This window comes from Trypanosoma theileri, assembly GCF_002087225.1.
Source record: "Trypanosoma theileri isolate Edinburgh chromosome Unknown TM35_Tth_25_V1, whole genome shotgun sequence".
NCBI classification, from domain to species: Eukaryota; Euglenozoa; class Kinetoplastea; order Trypanosomatida; family Trypanosomatidae; genus Trypanosoma; species Trypanosoma theileri.
This window is the reverse complement of record NW_021639867.1, coordinates 4234-27388: the sequence shown is the minus strand read 5'-3', so window position 1 is coordinate 27388 and position 23155 is coordinate 4234. Positions and strand designations below refer to the sequence as shown.

General features: G+C 38.5%; 11 protein-coding genes across 11 annotated transcripts; 2 read left to right on the top strand and 9 right to left on the bottom strand.

Moving 5' to 3' along the window:
* TM35_000251110 (uncharacterized protein) lies at positions 1–357 on the bottom strand (the record flags this gene model as incomplete). Its single annotated transcript, XM_029027702.1, has 1 exon — positions 1–357. A coding segment is annotated over one exon (357 nt), but the record flags the coding sequence as incomplete, so codon positions are not given.
* Positions 358–728: 371 nt separating this feature from the next.
* On the bottom strand, positions 729–4388 carry TM35_000251100 (myosin heavy chain; the record flags this gene model as incomplete). Its single annotated transcript, XM_029027701.1, has 1 exon — positions 729–4388. One exon carries the CDS (start codon positions 4386–4388, stop codon positions 729–731), a length of 3660 nt encoding a protein of 1219 aa, XP_028880880.1.
* Positions 4389–4671: 283 nt separating this feature from the next.
* TM35_000251090 (uncharacterized protein) lies at positions 4672–5613 on the bottom strand (the record flags this gene model as incomplete). Its single annotated transcript, XM_029027700.1, has 1 exon — positions 4672–5613. The coding sequence occupies one exon, from the start codon at positions 5611–5613 to the stop codon at positions 4672–4674; it is 942 nt and encodes a 313-aa protein (XP_028880879.1).
* Positions 5614–6312: 699 nt separating this feature from the next.
* Positions 6313–7356, bottom strand: TM35_000251080 (uncharacterized protein; the record flags this gene model as incomplete). The annotated part of the gene is made up of 1 exon (XM_029027699.1): positions 6313–7356. One exon carries the CDS (start codon positions 7354–7356, stop codon positions 6313–6315), a length of 1044 nt encoding a protein of 347 aa, XP_028880878.1.
* Positions 7357–7668: 312 nt separating this feature from the next.
* TM35_000251070 (60S ribosomal protein L35A) lies at positions 7669–8097 on the bottom strand (the record flags this gene model as incomplete). Its single annotated transcript, XM_029027698.1, has 1 exon — positions 7669–8097. One exon carries the CDS (start codon positions 8095–8097, stop codon positions 7669–7671), a length of 429 nt encoding a protein of 142 aa, XP_028880877.1.
* A 525-nt stretch (positions 8098–8622) lies between these two features.
* On the bottom strand, positions 8623–9663 carry TM35_000251060 (thymidylate kinase; the record flags this gene model as incomplete). Its single annotated transcript, XM_029027697.1, has 1 exon — positions 8623–9663. One exon carries the CDS (start codon positions 9661–9663, stop codon positions 8623–8625), a length of 1041 nt encoding a protein of 346 aa, XP_028880876.1.
* Positions 9664–9878: 215 nt separating this feature from the next.
* Positions 9879–12737, bottom strand: TM35_000251050 (putative folate/biopterin transporter; the record flags this gene model as incomplete). Its single annotated transcript, XM_029027696.1, has 1 exon — positions 9879–12737. The coding sequence occupies one exon, from the start codon at positions 12735–12737 to the stop codon at positions 9879–9881; it is 2859 nt and encodes a 952-aa protein (XP_028880875.1).
* Positions 12738–13014: 277 nt separating this feature from the next.
* TM35_000251040 (uncharacterized protein) lies at positions 13015–16272 on the bottom strand (the record flags this gene model as incomplete). Its single annotated transcript, XM_029027695.1, has 1 exon — positions 13015–16272. One exon carries the CDS (start codon positions 16270–16272, stop codon positions 13015–13017), a length of 3258 nt encoding a protein of 1085 aa, XP_028880874.1.
* A 742-nt stretch (positions 16273–17014) lies between these two features.
* Positions 17015–17428, bottom strand: TM35_000251030 (uncharacterized protein; the record flags this gene model as incomplete). The annotated part of the gene is made up of 1 exon (XM_029027694.1): positions 17015–17428. The coding sequence occupies one exon, from the start codon at positions 17426–17428 to the stop codon at positions 17015–17017; it is 414 nt and encodes a 137-aa protein (XP_028880873.1).
* A 427-nt stretch (positions 17429–17855) lies between these two features.
* Positions 17856–19910, top strand: TM35_000251020 (uncharacterized protein; the record flags this gene model as incomplete). Its single annotated transcript, XM_029027693.1, has 1 exon — positions 17856–19910. One exon carries the CDS (start codon positions 17856–17858, stop codon positions 19908–19910), a length of 2055 nt encoding a protein of 684 aa, XP_028880872.1.
* A 437-nt stretch (positions 19911–20347) lies between these two features.
* On the top strand, positions 20348–20668 carry TM35_000251010 (uncharacterized protein; the record flags this gene model as incomplete). The annotated part of the gene is made up of 1 exon (XM_029027692.1): positions 20348–20668. One exon carries the CDS (start codon positions 20348–20350, stop codon positions 20666–20668), a length of 321 nt encoding a protein of 106 aa, XP_028880871.1.
* Between the last annotated feature and the right edge of the window lie 2487 nt (positions 20669–23155).

Sequence of the window (23155 nt, the reverse complement as noted above, 5' to 3'; positions counted from 1 at the left end):
AGAGCTGTCCGGCAGCGGTGCCTTCTTGGCAGCTGGCTTCATTGCAGGTGATGCCTTCTTTGCCACTGGCTTCTTCACGGGCTCATCATCATCATCATCATCAGAAGAGCTGTCTGGCAGCGGTGCCCTTGACTCAGTTTTACTTTGTTTTTTGACGGGTTCTTCACCTCCGGGAGACAAGCGGGAGGCGGCGTGTTTTTTGCCTGTCTGTTCGAGTGCAATGAGTGACTCCAGAGTTATTCCCCTCGGTGGATGTTGACGCGTGACGACCTTTCCTTCCTTCTGAAATACTGCAGCGACGGTGGGGTGGTGCTCCTTTAGGTATTGCAGAACGGCAGAGTTAACAATGCTAGCCATTACTTGGTTCTAAAAAGAAGAGTTCTTCGAAAAACAAAAAAAAAACAGCGCAAGTAAATAAACTATCGAAACACCTTAATTGGAGCAATGACAAAATAAGTATGTTTGCAACAGAAAGTTTAAGAAAAGTTTTTAAGATCTGCTTTGTTTTCTCTCTTGAAACTGCACACGTTAATTCCTAATACTGACTACAAGAAATACCAGTAAATTAAATATATATATATATATATATATATATATATATATGTATATAGGAGACATATTTTTGTTTTAAGTGTAGGGGGGAGAGGGTAAAAAAAAAAAAAAAATAGTAATAATCAACAATATATTTTGTTATAGCCAAGTATGTTACCGTGATTAATAAGACCGTCTCAGTAATTCATTTCATCAAAGCTATCGTCACTGTCGGTGTTTTCTTCATAAAGTCGACGACAAACTGTGGGCTCCAAAGAAGGTTTGGAAGGTCTCACTGTAGTGCCAGAGTACAATGAAAGAGTGGAAAAATTGCAAAGTTGACAGGGTGTTTCATAATTATGTGGGCATATGTAAGACGTATGTACTTTTCCACTAGCACTAGCACGAGAAAACTCATTTCTCATATATTCCCTGTAGTCTCGAAATGACATCACAGATCCCAAAGAAGATGGAGCCAAGGGATTTGTACCGATTGGGGTTTGCATAACTTCAGAAGGGACACCCTCCCTGAGTAGTGCAAGTAACGGTGGTGGGGTATCATAGGAATTTTCATAGAAAGAGTTAAAATACCGAATTTCCTTCAAATACTGCTCTTCACCCACAAGAGATCGCCATCTCTTTTCTTCACGGTGTAGTTCTTCGGCTTCTACCAATGCAATGCGTCGCTTTTCTGATTCTCTAGCCTCATACAACTCCTGCAAACGTTTTTCCTTTAAATGATTTAATTTGCATATGACACGTGCTTGTGCTTTTAGTTTCCTTATACCTGGGTTAATGACCTCACTCCACAGAGTCTCAAACGCAATTTTCTCTTCACTAATAACTACCTGAAAAGCATCAATGGCATCTTGTAACAATTTCACGCGTTCCCTGACATCCATTTCCTGTTTTAAACGTATTCGTTGTTTCTCTAGTTCTAATGCAAGAACCTTCTCCCGGTCAAAGGTTTCAGTAAACTCACTATAATATGAAAATGAAGATAAAACAATCTCTTCTCGTTTTTTCCTTTCTATAGATATTAAATTTTGAAGCACTCCAGCCACCAAAGGGGCTAATCCGATTCGAAAATCACGCCATTCATTTCGAATATACAAATCTCGTTCCTCATATAACTCAGCTCGGGAAAAAGATTCCACACGTAGTATTTTTTTTAATTCTGCTAAAAAACGTTCATACCTTTTGCGACGCAGTTCATCATAATATTGATTAATGCAACGTCTGATACACATATTAGTTCGGAATACACGCTGCATTTTAATAGCATACCGAGTAAGAAGTAAGATACGCCTGTATAAACGAGAAATAAATGCAGTCACATACTGTTCAATAACTCTTGCATGCAACACCATACACTGTTGTCGTTTTGACTCTAGTTCTCGACTTGCTTCAGGCGTAAGAAAAACGCGAGAATTCCCTACTTGGAAAGATTTTGTGTTAATTTTTTCTCTTAAGAGTAGTGCGATAATCTTTTCTTTATTCGTCATACGTACTCGTATAGATGGATTTAATTGAAAAAGAACATGATAATGATGCATAAATTCGTTACATGTAGGGCGAACTGGGAAATTATCTTGTCGTTGTTTTATAGTACTCAACACTCCAGTGGCAACTAGTTGCTCAAGAACTAATTTACCATCAAAAAGCCCCGGTTGTCGTCTTGAATGGGGACGAATACAACGCACCCAATTACATGTGCTGCTGTTTAACGTTTCCATTAATAAACGGAGTGAATTTCGAAAAGTAGAAGCGACGGTACGTTTGGATCCACGAGAAATAATTGTAGGAGATCCAGGAGAACCTGGGTCACCTATCAAACCAACTACTTCTTCACTTATTCTCATAATATCTCGTAATACAGCTGAATTTGTACCTTGTAAAGTTTGTGCAGAAGAGTCCTTCACGAAATCATTATTTTTTTCTACAAATCCGTTTACACAGTACTTTACATCACCTGCAAAATGGCGAATAGTAAAGCTATTATCGTCCAGTCTACCTCTATAGAAGTAAGAAGAAGGAGCCTCTATCTTTTCCTTGCGGTTCAGTACACTACGAGTTGATTTCCCAGGTGATGTTTGGTAATCTGGTCGAAATGCTGAAGTTATTGTATTAAGAAATACATAGTCAGGGTTCGTCCTTGAACGCTCCACTTCAAGCACTGAAGCATCATCTAAGAATGAAACGATAGAATTTTTAGAACCCTGTAATAATTCTAAACAAAGATAATTATCTATAAAATCTGTTTTATTAGGTTCAACTCCTTCTGCACGCATCTCTTCAATATCCATGAGAAATACTCTCTCCGTGTACTGTCGTTGTAAAGCTTCATTTGCAAGGTTAATACAAAATTGCTCTAGTGAGTTCATCTGAAAATCTTCGAAACCAAATATATCAAGAAGTGCTATCCAGGTTACTGGTTTGCTATCTTTCATTGGTGTTTCATACTCAGTAGAAGTAAAAGAAACATCAGTGGTGCCAAACGTAGCACCATAGGTAGAAACTGCATTTACCTTACAAACAATAAAAAGGAAGAGTTTTGAGTATAGATATTTGCAGATACTATCACGTTGATCTTTTGCTTTTTGAACTGATAATGTACGTATTAATTTCTCTCCTCCAACAACAACAATACTCGTTGTGAGGCAATCTACAAACATCTTGGGTTGTGGAAGCTCAAGTAAGTGAGTTGCAACAAAGGTTGCAATCTCAACATCTTCATAACGTAAATAAGCCGATTCATCAATTCCTCTTAATTCAAATGAAATATTTTGTAAATGCAATATAGATGCCACTATATTCCACACTACTTTTTGTTCCTCATTTGAAAAACCAATACTGACAAGAGCCTTTTGTAAAAGGAGAAACTCCTTTGCATCATCTGATCCTCCATTTGAAGAAGAAATATAACCTCCCTTACCCAGTAATACAAAATCACGAGCATTTTCTATTTTAAGAGCAGCACGCAACTCTGGATTGGCACCGGCGACTAGTTGATAGAATACATGATAAACACGTTCATTAGTTCCACACGTAACTGCACGAGAACGTTCTAAAAGGAATGGTGTAACACGCAATCCTACCATAACTCCACTAGCATCAAACTGGACCTCCATAAATTTTCCAAAACGCGAGCTATTATCATTTTTTAGAGTTTTTGCATTTCCAAAAGACTCCAAAACAACATTGCTCATTTCCACTTGTTCAGTAATACATTGCATCCGTCGCTTCACCACTGTATCTGGTGCCACACGTTCAGAGACAGCACATAAATATCTTAACATATTTTTACATGCCTCCGTTTTTCCACTACCACTTTCTCCTGATGCAATTATTGAATAATTTCTTTGATGGAGACGCATTTCAACATAGGCCCGATGTGCCACACTCCAAACATGGGGAGGGAGACTAGAAGGAATTTGTGGTTTATCCAAGTGTTCGAGATAAAGACCCATACACTTGTCCATATAAGATTGAATAGCCTTGTATGGGTTAACAGAAAGTATTATTTCTCCGATATGCATATATGTAAGATCTTTGGCGTGTCGAGACTTTAACACGTGAAGAAGAAGCGCATCATGAAGCTCAGGTAATTCAAGAAGATCATCCGGAATGTTTTCAATACTCTTAGTAGTAGTAGTGGGGAGAAAAAAAGATTCTGCATCTGTACGGGTTTCAAACATCTCTCCAGATTTGCATCGCACGGTCACCAGTGGCCCACTCGACTCATCCTCATCAATGCCAACAACAACACCCTGTTCCCATGCCCGCACAGGGTGGAAGAAAAAAACCACCTGATTAATCCACTGATGCTTTTTCGCACTACCGCTGCCTCCATCCATCTCGGGAGGCAATATAACCCCGCACTTTAGAGTTAGAAACAACAACTAAAAAAGAAACCAACGATGAAGCAGAATACATTATTTTCACGGGGAAATGGTGGTCCAAGTTAAAGTACGAAAATAAATATATATATATTCGAAGTGATCTTAAGAAAAATATCAATCCTTAACGACAAATAATGATACTAGTAATTTTTCGCTAAAGAAAAAAAAAAACACACTGAGATTCTAGTCGAATCGAATATGCTCTGCCCACCATTGCATTCCTTTAATGGTAAAGGTATTAAACCATGTTTTGCCCCCTTGGGTAACCAAATTTTTTCATTTGATGTTCATGCTGAGCCAACATACATCCTATAGTGATGTAATACAAAAGGTCAGCCAATAATTTCACAGAGTCACTCTGCAGAATCACTGCCACAATACCTAAGATACATGCCGCACACATGATTGCAACGTCACAACAATCATTCTCAAGATGGTAGTGTTGAAGTATCATGAACCGATTACCGTGTACAGCACATGCTAAACATAGAGTGGACTCCAAACATAAACAACAAGGTTCAGCTCCCTTACAAACACAACATGAGAGATTTCCACACATTCCAGCACAACACATGTAACGAGACCAATCGTCAAGCATCAGTTTTTTTCGTTGCATAAATGTACAGCAACAAGGACAAAAACATGCGGCTATGCAAAAACAAGGTTCTTTACAAGGAGCCATAAACATGCTTGTCGCCCACTTATTAGTGCCTTCCCAATGTTCTACCTCTCCATAGTTTGCTGGCGCAGTATAATCATAATATGACGCTTGAGCAGGAACCGCCGGTGCATTCGTAGAAGGAATAGTATTTCCCTGCTGAGGTTGCCCATAACCCTGTTGAGGTTGTCCATATCCTGCAGGAGGTTGTGCATAGTATTGTTGAGGTTGCCCATATCCTGCAGGAGGTTGTGCATAGTATTGTTGGGGTTGTCCATATCCTGCAGGAGGTTGTGCATAGTATTCTTGGGGTTGTCCATATCCTGCAGGAGGTTGTGCATAGTATTCTTGGGGTTGTCCATACAATGCAGGTGCTTCTCCATAGTATTGTTGGGGTTGTCCATATCCTGCAGGTGGTTGTCCATATCCCTGTTGGGGTTTTCCATATTCTGCAGGTGGCTGCCCATATCCTTGTTGAGGTTGGCTATACGTATCACGAGACATATTTTCACTAAATGACATTCGATTAGTTTTCCTATGCAAGAGTAGCAATAGAAGGGAGAGAAGAAGAGAAATGAGAGAAGTTTTTTTTCTGAAGAAGAAACAAAAAGAATCTTACCCAATATCAACTCCTCGTTCACTCTGAGAACTACAACAGAAAGATAAAACGTCACACCAACCCAGACTATTGGTTCACGGTGCCCAGTACTCTCAGCGTATTATTTATTGTTACACCAAATGAATAAATAAAATCGTTGTGCAAGGCAGGTTTTTAGAAGCTCTCCCCCAAACATGGTTTATCATGAGAAAAAAAAAGGAAAACAGAGAAATCTCTTGTAACTCATACATACACAGTCAAACTATATATATATATACCTTCATTTTCATTTTGACAACCCAAGATCTCGTAGAGTCTGGTGCAGAACATCCGTGGATCAGCATCGTCACAAAGGCCAGTCTTGCATTATGAGTGAATTACATTGCCCTGGGAGTTCAGAAATCGGAAACCCATTCCAATGGTCTCATTACTACGGCGGAGAGAACACATCCCTTGAGACTCATTCACAGAAGAAAACAACAAAAAAAAAAAAGAGCAGAGATCTTTTGGCATCCAAATCACACTTCTTTTTTTTTTCTTTTTTCTTCTGATGTATAGTATTGGAGATCCCAAACAACAACAAAAAAAGTTCATAAAAGCTCTGCCAGTTAAAATTCATTCATTTAAAACTCTATTGACCAGTCTTCAAGACATCCATCGGCAGAGGAGGACAAAACTCGTACGGAATGTTTATCTTCTCTTATAATCGTTGCATCGAGAACACCTCCAGAGCTTTCAAAAGCCCCCCAAAATTCCAATTTCTCAACATTTAATATACCCACCTGACGGCGAGAAATGGCGATTGCCACATCCCCTTCTCTAGATGATCGCCATGCAACAGGGAATGACAAATTGGCTTCATACAACACATGTTGCGCCATTCTAACATCAATCACCATAGCTCTGTCTCTCTCCGAGGAAAGCACAATTTTTTCTCCTCCACAGCATACTGCACCAGAAACAAGTTGATCTGTCATTCTATAAACCCATTGAAGATCTTTCACCCTCAAATCACAAATCATAACCCCTTGTTCCGTGAAAATACTAGCAACATCATATTTTACAGCCTCTACGGAAATAGGGGAAACTACATTTCTAGAATAATCAGAACTAATATTCTCACTCAATTTGTGTCCTCTAAAACCAGAAATATTATTTAGAGAAATATATGAAACACAACCCTCAAATTCTTGCTCTGGTTGTGATAAACACCATAATCCATCACGGTGAAAAGCACAGCTAAGAGAATTTTTTATAATGCCAATAATTTTCGGTGATTCGCTATTTTCAAATTTAAAAATAAAGGCAGAACACTTAATCGCAATAGAGTTACTCATCCTTTCAGCCAGATTTGTGCAACACAGAGAATGCGAAATATCAGAAGTTAAACCAAGGCATAGCTGATGTGCAGGGAGTGTAACCTGCTGACCATGAGCTATTAGCTGTGAAAAAGCCGACCTTTGATCATTACCAAAATCAAGATTAATAAGGCTTGAAACCTCAGAAGATAATCCACCTCCCATTACTGCTGTCACAATTGGTCTTTCTTCACTGTCGTCCTTGGTGAGACGCAGAATCGGAAAAGGAGTATGGTATATTGCACATGAGGTAAAAACACAAGCATAAGGAGAACCAAAGGGTCCGTTGGACGCTATTCCTGCGTTCATATTTTCCTATTTCCTGATAGCATTATCTTTTCTACAAAATAATAATAATAATAATAATAATAATAATAATAATAATAATAATAATAAAGTGACAGTACTAGTAAAGCCCAAAGAAGAAAGAAGAGCAGGAGGAAAAAAAAAAAAAAAGAATAGATTGACACGTTCAGGCAAGAGACACTAAGGAAGCCAGTTGATACCAGGGATCAACAGGGGAAACAATAACAATAACAAAACAAAAAAAAAAAAAAAAATGATATTTATTATCTATTTAAGAAAAAAGGGAAAAAGAAAATGCGAAAAGCAGTGGGAAAATTAAATGCGGCTTGGGTACAAGTACACTCGGATCCTTCGGCCAATGGCTGATGCTGGAATAGGGGTGGAGAACTTTGCACGCACTACACCAGAACCACCATGAGGCCTGGTGACACGACCCCACAAGGCGCGAGTATTGCTGCGGCGAGCCGGAGCCTTGGACCAGCGTACACAGCGCTTCACCTTGTACCCGTGGTAAACATAGCAAACACGCTTGCCAACATACCAGGCGGCGTCATCCTTTGTGTTAACATTCTCAACGCGAATGAGGGCTGTGTTCTTGTTTTGTCCGTGAAGTCCCCTGGTGTAACCAGCCAGGGTACCCTTCATATAAAGTCGCGGAGATGCACGACTCCGACGAACCGTCGAAGACTTCTTCGTCAGTTGGGCGATCTTCTTTGATCTGTCCACGTGCACTTTAGCCACCATTTTCCTACTGCCTATTATTAATAAAAACATAAGTAAAGAAAAGAAGATATTTAAGTTCAAAACAAAAAAAAAAAAAAATGTAAAGAAACAAATCAAGAACATTGTGAGTAAATTTATCCCCGTGTCATATGCCTCACCCACCCCCAAAGGGAAGGAAAAAACAAAGTAAGATAAGAACTCATTTCAATTTATCTGAGATCTCAAATTGGATAATATCTATGCAAAAATCCCAAATTAGTAACGAAGGCGATTCATAAAAAAACACAATCTATGATGTACGAACACATTGAGAACTTCCAAAGTGGCAGCCTTTGGGGTCCCGCTATTGTATGACTTCTCTCACCCCATTTTGCGTAGAGGCCGGTGAGGGGGTTGTGGTCAAGTGAAAACACCCATCATCAAACTATCAACGCAGTATCTAGCGGAAATAAAAAATTTTATAGACTAATAATAATGAAATAAAAAAAAAAAAAAAATCGTCTGTATCAACACTACAAAGTATACGAGAACCAACTGATGTAAAACTTAAATAAGGTTTCCCTTTATTACATTATACACTAGATTATGCGTTTCCTCACGGCCTAAACGACTTCCTTTTATATCACAACATTCTATATGAAACCAATTTGGAAGTTCATGACAGCACCACAAATAGGTTTGTCTAACAGTTTCCTTGTAATTAGATTGGGCAGTCTCATGAATATCTAGAGGACCACGGTCCTGATCTTTCTTCATAGCGTTCATGGCTGCTTGAGGAGGTAGATCAAGGTATAGGACTATATCTGCTGGTGGAAGTCCGAACCACGAAACTTCCATTGTCTGTAGATAATGAATAAACTTTTTCCGTTCTTCTTCTGGAAGTTTTGAAGCTTGATGTCCGCAGTTTGCTGTATAGTAACGATCCAGAATGATTTTTCGGCCACGACACATCCAATACTGAAGTTCAGGCATACAAGCAAAACGGTTTAGTGAAAATAATAGGCTAAATAATTTTGGGTCCAGTTCATGTATGCCTCCTTTTTTACCAGACAAAACCTCGCGAAGAAGACCTCCATATCGATTTCTTTCAGATGGAAAGTCAAGAGTGGCAACAGAATAACCCAGATGTTCAAGATGAGTAAATAAAAGTTTCGTCTGTGTGGCTTTGCCTACACCATCACCGCCTTCAAAAACGAACACTTGGCCTTTTTTTGGTTGAAAAGAGAAAAAAGCCTTTATAGCAGCAATTTGTGCATCAAGGAGGTTACCTAAATTATCCACACCAAGAGTTGACAAAGTTTCAAGTAAGGATACTGAAATACTTTTGCTCTCTATCAGGGATAGAACAGGCAGACGCTTACAAAACAACGCGTAAACAACATCAGCGTTATGTAGGGACTGTTTTTCCGTGATAAAACAAGTAAAAGTATCGGCCTTATCCGACTGTTTAACCCCCCTATGTCGAATAGTATGCGCAAGTGAACCCTGGCATTGTACAATCTCAGCGGAATCCCCCACTGCTGCTTCTGAGGCAATAGTGGAGCGGAGTTTTTCGCTTTGGACGTCCAAAAATACGACAATCTTCATTCTACTTGCAGAAAAACAAGGAACAATAACAACAAGGAATAAAAATAATAATAATAGTAATAACAATAAAAAAAAAAAAAAAAAAACATGCCTTCTAACGTATCATTTTATCCCCGAGGGCAAAAAACCCTCCCCCACACCCCCACAAAACAAAAAGAAAAACTTTTTTTTTTTAATTCTATATCAATAATAAAATAATTATCCGATTCTTTCCGTTACTTTATCTTATACCACTGATGTCTGCATTGAGCAGCGGCACGACGAACCACTCTTTTGTCATCTGCTAGAGATGCTTGTGTCACACAGAGTACTTCCTCCTTGACCTTTGCAACTGCCTTCATACAATCAAACTCATCTTCATTACCTGTTGTAGAAAGCCGGGATGCAAACAACGCCACCTCCGATAATAAATTTAGTGAGATACACCGTTTCTGAAGTGTCGAAGAGCGTATACCAGAAATTACTAAAGGAAAGATTTTACTATCAGTTACAAGAAACTTCATAAAGAAATCCCTAGAGTCTATTCGAGAAAGTATGCAGTCAAGTAGATCCAAAACACCAGCAACAAGACCTTCAGATGACTCTTGTTGTGCTATTTTTTGAGTAAACTCAATAACAATACTCCAATTAAAGTCTGAATAGAAAGATTCATTTTTAATAAGGGATACGATTATCTTCAATAAATTGAGTGGTACAGAATTAATATTTTTTTGTGCACCCAAAATAAGTGGAATGAGTAGACTAACCCTGTTTTTAGAATACTTTGGGTAGAAAAATGTAGTAGTTAATGCATTATCCCCATCGATTCCATTATAAATTGAAGTAAGCAAATAATCTGTAATGAGTTCTACCTTTTCTTTCATTATTACACCATTTATAAGCAATCCTCGAGTAATTGCTGCATACACCTCCAGTTGAACCTCTGGTTTCAGATCTTTCGATTTTTCAAGAAAAATATCAGCTATACTAGGAGAACGGGCACATATCGCTGATATCCCCTGCATTGTCAAACGACTAAATTTTTCCTTAAAACCATTCTCTAGTAATTCAACTACCCAATGTTCTGAGAATCCTTCAATATCAAATATATCTGAATCACAAGAAAGTAAAGCAATAGCCAAAACGCTTAACCGCCTCCCATTAATCATTTGTAACAAGTTTTCTTTATGTAAAGGTAAGGGTAACCTTAATAGTATTTCGCAAACAAGTTCAAAACTTGCCACAGAATCTTTTTCAATTACTAATACCAACAAGTGTAAAAGTTTCTCCGTAGAAATATCTTTCTGTACAGATAGGGCTTCACGACAAAAAGAAAATTTATCACTTTCACTAAGGCATTCAGTAAATGAAACACGTGAGAAGTTTAACAAATGTTCAATTGCAACGAGTGCCGTAGAGACTGATGAAACCATTAATCCATGAAATAATGCAAAAACTCCAGTTGGAGTAAAGTCTACATTGTCAAGATTGTTGAGCAGAATATCATTTAATACATTTCCTTCTACACGACCAATGGAAGAAATAGAGTTTGCAATTTTTCTGCTAATTTCTTCATCTCCAAGGAGGCAAAGTGAAATGAGTTTTTTATAAGATAATTTAATTAGTTCTTCTGGCATCCAAGGATGCATCCATGCTTCAAGATTTAAAAGAGATGAAATTACCTCACACTTAATGAAATCTGTGGGTGATTCTACCTTATTAAATGAGTTCAAAAGTTTTTTCATAAGTTCAAATAAACTTAAAGAACTTGCTTCTAAACTTTTTCTCACAGATGTTTGAACTGTCAAACTATCTTCTTCACAAACTTTGTCACTTTTTCGTAAATCAAAAATACCAGTCAATAATGCTGAAATAATCAGAAAAATATTTTCACTATTACTATCATCCTGTTGTGGTACATTTAGGAATAAAAGTGGTAGAAAATAATGTGCTAACGTGGTTCCACAAATCACATCACTAGAAGCTAGGTGATAAAACATAGTTGCATATGCTGAACATATTACACGACTAGAATTTAAACTAGCCAAAAAACCACTGGTTATCGGTTCTAACCAAGATAAAACAAATGAAGAAGACATTTCATGTGATCTTTTACCAATATATGTTAAAACATTCATATAACATTTTAAAAGTGAATCGTTATCAGAACATCCTATTGATACTGCTTTAACAATTTCATTCCTAATATGATTTACTACAGAAACCACATGAGAGTTCAGATATTTCATTTCATGTTCTGAATTTGGAGAAAATATTTCCAAAATAATGTCAATAGATTCTTGTTTTACAACAGATGATGGAGATGATAACCTTGAAAGTATAAATAAAACACAAGAATCAAGGTATAGTGGACGTGTCAAACATTTAGTAAGTCTCCGCCTTAAGTCCTCCCTAGTAACCTTACATCCCGGAGGTTGAGAAAATACAACTGGAAAATAACTGGAAAGACTGTCAAAGTAATCGTCTAATATAGGATCAATAACAGTTTTATCAGTATAAGTACCTACAAAATAATGAAGTTCAAAAGCAGACATTACAAGTTCTGGTTCACTTTCCTCATCTATAGCATCCAAAAGTAATCGAAGAAAAGATGTGGTAAACAATGGAAGAGTTTCTTTTGACACCATGAACATAAGAACATCATATCCATGACGCCGAACTTTATTGGGTAACGCCTGGAATCTGACATTTTGCAAAAATCCATCAGATAAAAGCTTAAATATTTTTTCACTACATGGTTGTTTACAAGACAAATCTTTAACAACTAATGCTATAGATTCTACAGCTGCTTCAACTGTCTGTATCGTAGAAAGCTTTCCTTCAAAAAACTTTAGAACCACTTCAGCTTCCTCATTTGTTAGATTATCACGACCTACAGTAGTACGAGCCAATAAGGAAAGAGCATTGGAAACTTGCTTTTCATCAGTAAGGTAGGTACTCATCATGCATGACAATTGCAAAAGTGGCACTTTCCTGAGTTTTCTAAGGGTTTCATCATCATCACTATTATTATTAGTAGTAGGGCCTGACAACATAACCCTTTCAAGCCATGTTTTTACTTCTTCCTCTAGCATCTCAAAAAACACGGCTCTCTAGAGAGTTATTTCTGCTTCCACTCTTTCTATTAAAGAAAACCCCACCCTATTGAATCGAATGAAAAAAAAAAACCAATAGGAAACAAACAAAAAAAAAAAAGAAAAAAACAGAAAAAAAAAAAAAGAAACGTTCTGTGTTTTCCAAACGCAATAAAAAAATAATAACAATTATTATAATAGCCTCTCCATGATACTGTAATTCTGACGAAAGAAATAAACAAAAAAAAAAGACGTACCATATAAATTGTCCATTGTATCAGGACGGTAGAACACAAACCCTCTGTGAATCGCTTTGGCACACAAACGTTAACCCCGATCCTGGACTTGATAAGTGCTTGACAAAGGCAGATGGAAGTTTGAGTGAACCAACACGAAGTGGTTGCAATATTATTTCACTTGATTTGACAGAATTAGGGCCAATACAGAAACTCCATTGAGTCCTCCCACCCATTACAAAAAAGGCTTCATCTTTTTCTATAATCAACTCACAGCTTTGCGAACTCTCAGTCTTGTTCACAATATCAAAAGAAAGAAGAAAAGGTGAACCTAAAATAGCAACAGATGGACTTCTCAAGGTTAGGGAAAAGGGAGTAGATTCCACTCCTACTTCAGGTAAGGGGAGATCAGACATAGTACGTTGAATACCATCTTCGGAAGCTAAAACAATTCGAATAAATCCAAGCGAATATTTTCCCAGACGTAATACGCGAACTTTGGCTGTTACAGTCAATATATCTAGATATTCAACACAACATGGGAGCTGACCAACAGCTTGGGAAATAAGCAATACATCATATGCAGTAACAACATCTAAGGATAATACTTTTAAGCCTCGTAAAGCTTGACAAGTCATTGAAATTTCAACAACAATTTCTTCACCCCTGGAAAAGATAATATCAAGCGATTTTTCTCTTTTTTCTTTTACCCCATTATAGAGCATAATAGATTTGTTGTTATGTGGTATCGTTGCGATTTCATTGATTCCATCACGTGGTGGAAGTAAGATAGATACCTCATGTTGTACATATTTAGAAGAACTTTCTGGGATACTAAGGGTATTTTCAGAACCAAAAACCACATCCACCTTCATTGGAGTAATATTCCAAGGCAGAACTTTAAGAAGGGTAAATGTAGGAGTAAAAGGATAAAAAACATTAACCTCTATTCTCTTTAAAATCTCCCTATCTGAATAATTCGCTGACTTGTAATTAAAAAATATTGGCGCCATATATTTTCCAGCACGAAGAAATTTATACACTACTGATAATCTAAGCGGACTACTTTGAGAAATTGCTGGAAGTTTGTCTAAAACAAAGGCAGGATAATCTGTTTGACTATCTCTAAAAATTGATCGCTTTTCCAAAATTATATCTCCAGTAAACTCATACAAATTAGGAATATAAGGCAATACAAGACTACCATTTCCTTCCAAATTTTTCGCTGCCCTAACAACAATATTAACATTCACTTCTTCACCTTCAATAGCTGTAATATTATTAGGAACATCAAACTCCAATAGACAGACTGGTTTCACCACATATATCCAAGGTCTGTGCCTTGACGGACCTAAAACCTCACCAACTATTTCCAATTCCCTCGGAATTTTCTGCAACGTCACCGAATTGTTCAATCCCCACTCCACATTTAAAATCACACCATTACAATTCACACGCCCTTTAACATTTGCACAATGATAAAAACCTGGTTCATCAAGATGTATTTCAACTAAAAAACTACAAGAAGTTTTTAAGCTTACCTGAAATTTCTCCTTTGAAACCAAAATGGTATTTGAAGCTTTTTTCTCATCATCGCAAAATCTAGAAATGGTAACAGACAGAGATTCTACAATAATTGATTCCACAGAAGCAGTAAAAATCTCAAGGTTTAATTTGGCTCTAGATGAACAATCGTGGTAGTATTCACTAAAACTACACAAACATGTGAAAGGTGCATAATGTCCCTTTTTTGGATAATACAGGTTAATATCAGTCCAACTATTCGTTTTAGCCATGTCTAAAAAGGTACGAAGATATCGTCCTTGGGTATTTCCTTCTCCAGGTCCAAAAGAAAGTGATACAAAGGAAAACATAACTTCATCCCGATTTTTTTTACTAGGCTTACCATCAAGAGATCTATAAACTTCCATTAAGAGTCCATGAAAAACTTCGCATTCTTGATACGTTCCCATAGTAAATTCTCGCAACCTATTCAAAAAGAAAATTACTTCTTCCACTTTACGAAACCAAATATTTGCGCGAGCTAAAAGAAATAATGCCTCTAATGAAGGTTTTTCCATTGTTCCAATTCGGTTTAGTAATTCTTGAACTCGTTCTGAAAGAATTTCTGTACTTTGAGCAGAATAAAAAATACAACTATGTGAGTCTAGGCAACACTCAGAGCCAAGAAAAAAAGGTACCGAAACCACATCTGTTAAATGAGAAGAGGAGCAATTCATGTTTAATGCATCCTCAAAAGCTCCAAGTGACGATATCATCAGATCTTTTTTAACATTATCCGTAATATTTACAGTATATTTTGTTATCCAATCATAACACTCACCTAAAAGAAGTAATTTCAAAAACCTAGCCACCGGTTTATCTTCTGAAGATGATGAGCCAATTGCTTGTCCAAGCCATAAAATATGATTTTCACAAAGACGGTAATAAGGATCATCGAAAGAAATAAGTGATTCTGCAGAAGCAGCACGTATTATGTGGTAAATCAAAATAGTACCACAAATCCTAGACTCCATCGTAGGGCAAAAAGGAGATATATCCCTAAGAGACCTATAAGCATCTTCAAAATACCGTTTAGCAGTTTTAACATCTTTTAAAACAAGATAATGCCACGCAATCTTAAACTTTCGTCTTACTGTTATATAACTACGATCTAACCTACTATTTTTAATACGCGAAACTTCATCCTTATGGTACTTAGTAGACAGCTCTAGGGCCATGCGAAAAAGTTTTTCAGCCGAGTTCACCTCCATTCCATTTTCAAACAAGGGCAAAACATATTTGAACTCGCTACCCAAAAACACTTTTACGTCATACTGTAGTTTTTCAATTTGTACTATGGAATTAACATTTGAATTAACTTCTTTCGAAGTAACGAGAGCAATAATTACTTTACTTCTAGAATAATTCATATATTCCCTTAATTGATTGCATATATTAGATAACCAAACCTCATCTAAAGATGTTTCCCCCAACTCATCCCAGTCTAAGCAGAACATAAGACAACTGCATTTAGACTGTAAATGTTTAGAACACCACTTGCTCTTAAAAATTCCTAAAACATCACCAGTCAAGCCAACTTTAACTTTTTGAGGGAAAAGTGTTTTTATATCAGTAAAGTAATTAACTCGAAAACGTGTACCGGACTCTGAAAAACGTGATAAACTTTCAGCAATAGGAAGATTCTTCTTGCCAACTACTGCAAGGGAAAATGGCGGATCATTGTCGATGTAATCCCGATAAGGTTCTTCCTTGTACAAGTGAGAAAGATATTCCATCTCAAAGAATCTAAAGAAATGAAAAACAGAGTGGCATCAACAAAAAAAAAGAAAAGAAGCAAACAAAAAGATGAAAGAAAATAAACAAAAAAAAAAAAAACAGGAAAAAACAATCCGCCGGCGCAAGAAAAGAACGTAAAAAACAAAAAAAAAAACGATAGAGGCCTAGGGGCCCAACGGTCCCAAATAGACGCCACGAAAAGAGAAAGCAGAAAAACAGAAAATGAAAAAAAAAAAAAAACCCGGTGGGTTTGCCAGGCCCGCCGTTCGCTTCCCCCTGCCGGAACGGGGCGGAGTTCCCGCGCCGCACCCTTTTTTTCACTCCTGGATTTTCGACGGGCTCCCCACCCCACCCCGAACCCACACCGCGCGGACGGCCCACGGCAAAAAAGGCGGCTTAGGCAGCGGAACCGGGAATGGGGTCTGAGGGCGGCGGGCGCCGGGGGGAAAGAAGGTGAGAAACCGGGAACCCCTTCGGAATCGGGATTTTCGTTTTTGTGGCGGGGGGCGCTGGAAAATCCAAAAATGCAGAGCAGCTCCGTCGGTGAGGTGTCTTATTTTCATTTTTTGGCAGAATATTGCTCTGCGCGTATCGCCGTCAGTATCTCCAATTAAAATGCTTTCATGCTGCGGCGTATATTTTCACATGTTTTTTTTTCCTTCAAGAAAGAAATTATTCGCACCATTATGTACGCTGATTCAAAATAGATGAATAGACACTGTACATGAACTTTTATATGGTTTAAGGGGTTTGTTTTGATTGCTGTATTCTCTGCAGGAGCTGGCTCATTCCGGAGAGGTCTACAGTGTGTTGTGTGTACCACGGTATACATTTGGTGAACACTGAGGACTGGTTGGGGAATGCTAGAGTGGAGTACAGAGTCCCATATGCTTCTCTACTTGAACTGCCCCTATTATACCCTATCATGGTTTGCCAGCATTCCCTCTGTTTGTTCTTGACGGTGTTGTTTGACTGGATAATTTGCTTTGTACGTGTGGGGGTGTGTGGTTTCCTTTCCATTGGGAATGGAATAAGTAATGGAGATTGAGAGCCAATGGTGTTGGTTAAGGATACATCTCTGCTGTTGTAATATTCTTCTTCTTCACATGGGTGTTCCCCTAACGGCCGCTTGCCGTATTCTGATTGTACATGCATGTGCGTATTTGTGTATGTGCGTGGACTCAACCTATGGATGGGATGATGTGTGCATTGCTTCATTGTTTTGTTTTACGATCTGACCTTAGTCTGTGTGCTTATTCTTTGTGATTATGAATCTACTGTACTTGATGAAATGGGGTTTGTTTATTTTTACTGTGGTGTGTCCGCCTCTGTGCTTCTCTTGTCTGTTCACTCTCTTTTGTTTTTTTCTTTCTTTTTTTCTTTCCTGTACTAATTTTGTGAGGGGAAGACTAAGCGACAAACGCTACTTTGCAATTTTATAGCCTTGAAGGGAATCATCATCCGCAACACATACTAACACAAGTACTTCTTGGCGTTCACTACAAGTATTCAATAACCTCTTTAATCTGACGAGAAGACAACAAGAAAAGAAGGACTGAGGAGAGAAGAAAGAAGGGCAACCATGAAGTACAACATGAGTCACTCTCTGTTTGTTGTATTGCTCATCTTGCTGCTGGGCTGCATCAGTGGGTATGCACAAGGGAGTCGTTCCGAAGAAAGTATAATCAGGACAATTGGTGGAGATTCGAAAGAGGTGTATCAAACAAAGGAATCCACCGATGCCATGAAACTAGAAGAAGATGTCTCATATAGAAATCAAAAAATTCAACCATTTCTTGAAACTGACAGGAACCCATTCCATCCATTTCATGGTTCTCATCTTCTGTGGTTGGGGAATAAGAAACTGGTGACAGTTGCTACTTCTCGTTTGTTACAGTTGTTTGCAGACAAGACGGAATTCATCGATTTTTTTGTAGGAGAAAGCAGTAACAATGGAGAAAAGTGGGAGGATATCAAGAAAAAGAGGTTCAGTTTTTTTTCATACAGTTACAATGCTAGTCTCTGGAACCCTAAGGATTATGGTACCTCTCATGATACGTTTGTTCTTGTGGAAAGCAAGGCCCTTCCAAGTAAATATGATTCCAAATCTACGCAAACCAAGATTCAGAATTCTACTCTTCGCTTTGTAGGTATGTCTATTGCTAATAATGGAAGCGGAAAGTTTATGTTGAGCCACACTCCTTTAAATGTTGCATTTCCTTTTTATAATGGAAATGAAATGGTTGTGCGATTCCTTGCTGACGAGATTACACCAATTTTGAGAATGACAAACTATGGTTTTGTGTTTCCTGTGCAATTTCTCACGGCGGACGACAAATTCAGATCATCAGTTATGGTTGACAACTTCGAACATGGTGATTGGAACGTTGGTGGTTTGACTGACGAAGGTACTTATAATCCTGCTGTTCTCGAGTGGGAAAATAATTTAATGATGGTTGCTCAGCATACCAGCGGCCATTACAGAGTGTACGAGTCCACTGATTTGGGAGATACATGGACAGAGTCTACCAGTACACTCTCTCGTGTGTGGGCCACCTCCACTAAAACTACTGAGCATGTAAGTCAAAACAATTTTATTACTGCAACTATTGATGGAAAAGATGTCATTCTTTTTCTGCAGTCCGTGGGATCTGGAGAAGAGAACAAACTCCATCTATGGGTCACTGATAACACACGTATTTATCACGTTGGCTTGATTGTTGAGAAGAAAAAAGTGAAGAGAAGCACTTTATTGTTCAAGGGTGACAAACTCTACTGTCTGTATGAGACTGTTGAAGGGGCAGGTAAGTACAAAGTCTTTTTTGTGGATCTTACGACTTCAATGGAGGAGATCAAGAGGGTGTTAAACAAGTGGAGTAAACAGGACGCGCTCTTGTCTGGTAAAGTGTGTCCATCATCTCGTCAGTTGAAAAATCCTGTTCCCACTGTTGGGTTGGTGGGCTATTTGTCTGAAAACAGAACTGAGAGTAAATGGAATGATGAATACCTCGGCGTGAATGCCGTTGTAAGTGGTACAACAGAGAAAGTTTCTAATGGTTTGAAGTTCAACGGTGTTGATGCAGGAGCAAGATGGCCTGTGAGTATAAATGAACTGGCGAAGCAGTATCACTTTACAAACTATGCTTTTACTCTTGTGGCGACGGTGACTATCCACGAGGTACCAAAGAAGGAAAGCAGTCCTTTGTTGGGTGTAAGGTTGGATAATAACGAAAAGGGACTTCTTTTTGGAGTATCATACAATAAAGACCAAACGTGGAGCACTATAAGGAAGGATGAGGCGGAGAAATCAACAATTAAGTTTGAACTTCAGAAAGCATATTCAGTGATATTGACATTTAAAGACGGAAAAGGTATTGTGTACATCAACGGTAAGCGTATAAATAAACTATATTACGCAGAAATTCAAAATTCCAAAGAGGTATCACACTTCTACTTTGGTTGGGACGGTAAAAACAATGACGAGAGAAGCCGCACTATACCCAAACCCAAGACAAGCATCGCGGGTGAAGAAATTGTCCATATAACAGTGAAAGACGTTTTGCTGTACAACCGCGCACTGGATACTGAGGAAATTGATGTACTGGTCAAGAACAAGGAGAATGGTAATGCTTTGTAGAACAAACCGGAAAAGGATATTTCAGAGAAGCAAACGGTGGTAGCTTCTTCCCAGACCCCGGTTACCGCCATTACTGTACGACCCTAGTCAACCAATGTCACAGAGTATACAAAACATTGTAGGGCAAGCGAATTCGAAGACGGCTGATTCACCTCAGAGACAGGACCGAAAACGCATAGCTGCGAAGGCACCGCAAACTCAAGAGAACAGTTAAGCGAAAACGTATCTGAAAAGAAGACACCTATAGGAACCACGGTGCCGGTTTCCTTTACGAACGAGGTGCAGGAACACTTTTTGCCGAAGAAGACTCTGCCCAACATCCATGATAATAATATCCAACCCAAAAACACTATTGATGGCACTGTTCGTGTATATATGGATATGGATTGACAATGCTTGTGGTGAGGTTGTGGGCTCTTGCAACAGGTCTCCCATAAATGTGTGTGCAACGACGTGAATATGATTTCCGATTGGGCTTGGTTGCATCAGTAAATAAAAATTGCTCTCCATACTGTGGACCCTTTTTTTTTAATTGTTTTTTTGCTGTTTTTCCCTTGTGTTCTGCACCATGGAATTCTTTTTTTTTCTCTTTCTTTTCTGGAAAACTAACTGTGTGCTACAATCTCTGGAGTCCAGGGGTTAATTCCCAATGCCACTTTTTTTGTCCACACAAGATGCTTGATATCTGGACCTCACCTTTTGCAAAGTGCGGATATAACAGAGGAGTAAGCGACCACATTGAGGGCCGCACTGGATGAGAATGATGTATGGACATGGCAGGGATTCAATGAGATGATATTAAATATACATTTTTCTTGTGTAGTAAAAAAAATTTTTTTTTTCAATGAATCTGTGTGTATATACTTCTTTTCATCATGTTTCCATATATACGCTTGTGTGTTTGTTTTAATTCTGTTTCTCTTGTGTGTGTATGTGAGGAATTTTCACTCTAGGGATTGGTCTAATGTTTTTTTTTATTGGGGTAATATCATCAGTATGGATGTTTTTTTCTTTTCCACAGGGAGAATGTTGTTCATGGATGTATCGTTGTTATGATCTCCTAATAATCTGTTTTCGTTACTTGGTGTTTTTGTTGGCATGGGTTTGTTTTTCCTTTTTTTCTCACCATTATGTACGCTGATTCAAAATAGATGAATAGACACTGTACATGAACATTTATATAGTTTAAGCGGTTTGTTTTGATTGCTGTGTTCTCTGCGGGAGCTGACTCATTCTGGAGAGGTCCACAGTGTGTTGTGTGTACCACGGTATACATTTGGTGAACACTGAGGGCTGATTGGGGAATGGGAAAGTGGAGTACAGAGTCCCATATGCTTCTCTACTTGAACTGCCCCTATTATACCCTATCATGGTTTGCCAGCATTCCCCTTGTTACTTCTTGACGGTGTTATTTGACTAGTTGGTGTATCCTTTTCTTGCGGCTGATTTGGAATACTGTGTGTGGCAGACTCTTTCTCTGGCTCCCATTGCCACTTTGAGAAGATAACTGTTTAGAAATGAATCTCGCTCCCATTGCTACGAGAATTTTACGAGATGGATTATAACAGGTACATTATTCATCGCCCAAAGGGGTACCTAACCAAAAGAAGTCGTGTGCTAAGCATCTCGTTTACGCAATCTTGATCCAGCATGGCGTTGTGCGCAAGTAGAAAATCCCACGAGATATTCCTGATAATGGGAGGTGCCGGGGGGTAAATACTGCGATAACCAAAGGTAAAAAAAAGAAAAAAAAAACGTGATTTACCCGTGTGGTAGGCATTGTTTTTGTCAAGTTTCTGGGGTTATGACCATATTTGAACAGAGCATTCCTTGTGATCTATTGCCTCGTTTTAATGGTGTTCGACCATGCAATGGACATTGTGAGAGGGGAGGACACATCTTTTTGAATGATTATCAAGGATAAATATTTGAAAAAAAAAAGTGTGTGACTGAGGGAGACATTAGTGTGGAGAATGGTATCCACACTACAAAGCACTGCAACACAACCCAAGGAAGGGTTGAGATATTTCATAATGCTCTCTCACCAAGCAGGTGGTACTCAATCCACAGAGTTACTGAGTTTGAATATAATGGATTTTGTTCAGAGGGTCGGTGTCCACTCAAGAATTTGGTTGTGTGTTGTTGACTGTCTCCCTTGATGCCTTTAAAGAGACGTTAGTGTAAGGAAATCCAATGCTGTGTTAATGTGTTCTCTCGTTATTGGATCATTGGGCTACTTGATTGACAATGTTGTTGTTGGTGTGTGTGTGTGTTTGGAGTGGGTGGGGATTTGTTTTTGTTATTGGGTGTGCCTCTTTGGTGGTGCACCTTGAGGACATGATGAATATGATTGCAAGGAATACGAGGGGAAAAAAGGAATACCCTTTTCTATTGGTAAGCTGTTACTTGTTCTTTTTTTTTTCTCTTGGAGTTTTAGAGACCTGGGAGAAGGTATTGCAGTGTGTATTATACCAATATATTCCTCTTGCTGTACAGGGTTGGATTGCCTACTGGAGAGGGTTGTAACTTGACGAGATGGAGCCTCCTGCCAGGGGATCTTTTCAGGGTTTTTTTTTTTGTACTTTGCTATGACTGTGGTTTTGTTACCTTCTAGTTGCTGCCCTACGATGGTGTAACTCCTTTGGTGTAGTTTTTATTTTTCACTTGGGTTGTGATTTCTTGCACACAGGTTGTGATGCAAAAATAAAATAAAGTTTATGTTGCTGTTTTTATGAATAGTCAGTGTTGTTGTTCTTTTTTGCTTTATTGCAGACTGATGGTGATGATGAGAGGAGTAGTATTGAGGCAACGCAGAGACGAAAGTGTGTGTTGTCTGTTGCACTGTCGCCTCTCTTGCAGTGGTTTTCTCTAGTGCCTGAAGGGGAAAGGAGGGGAGATGGTGGACCTCACCTGGAGACCCTTTGTTAGTGTTAAGATTTTTCTGCATGATGGAAAGAGAATCGGATTGTTTCTTTGTTGCTTCTTTTAATGCGGAACAGTAAAGAAAGCAGTGTCAAAGAAAAATGAACTGGACAACCAGTTGGAACGATGTGGATGAAATCAAAACAACAAAAGCGAATGAAACTGTGTTTGTGGGGTGTATTGCAGTGTTGTTCCTCAGTGGGGAGGGGCGTTGCACGCATCCTGTCTCCAGCCAAACAGGAACACGTGCTTGATATCTGCGTTGTGGTGAATAAAGGAGTCTTCTTCACTGCTGATTGAGTATTGATACTGGAGTGAACACA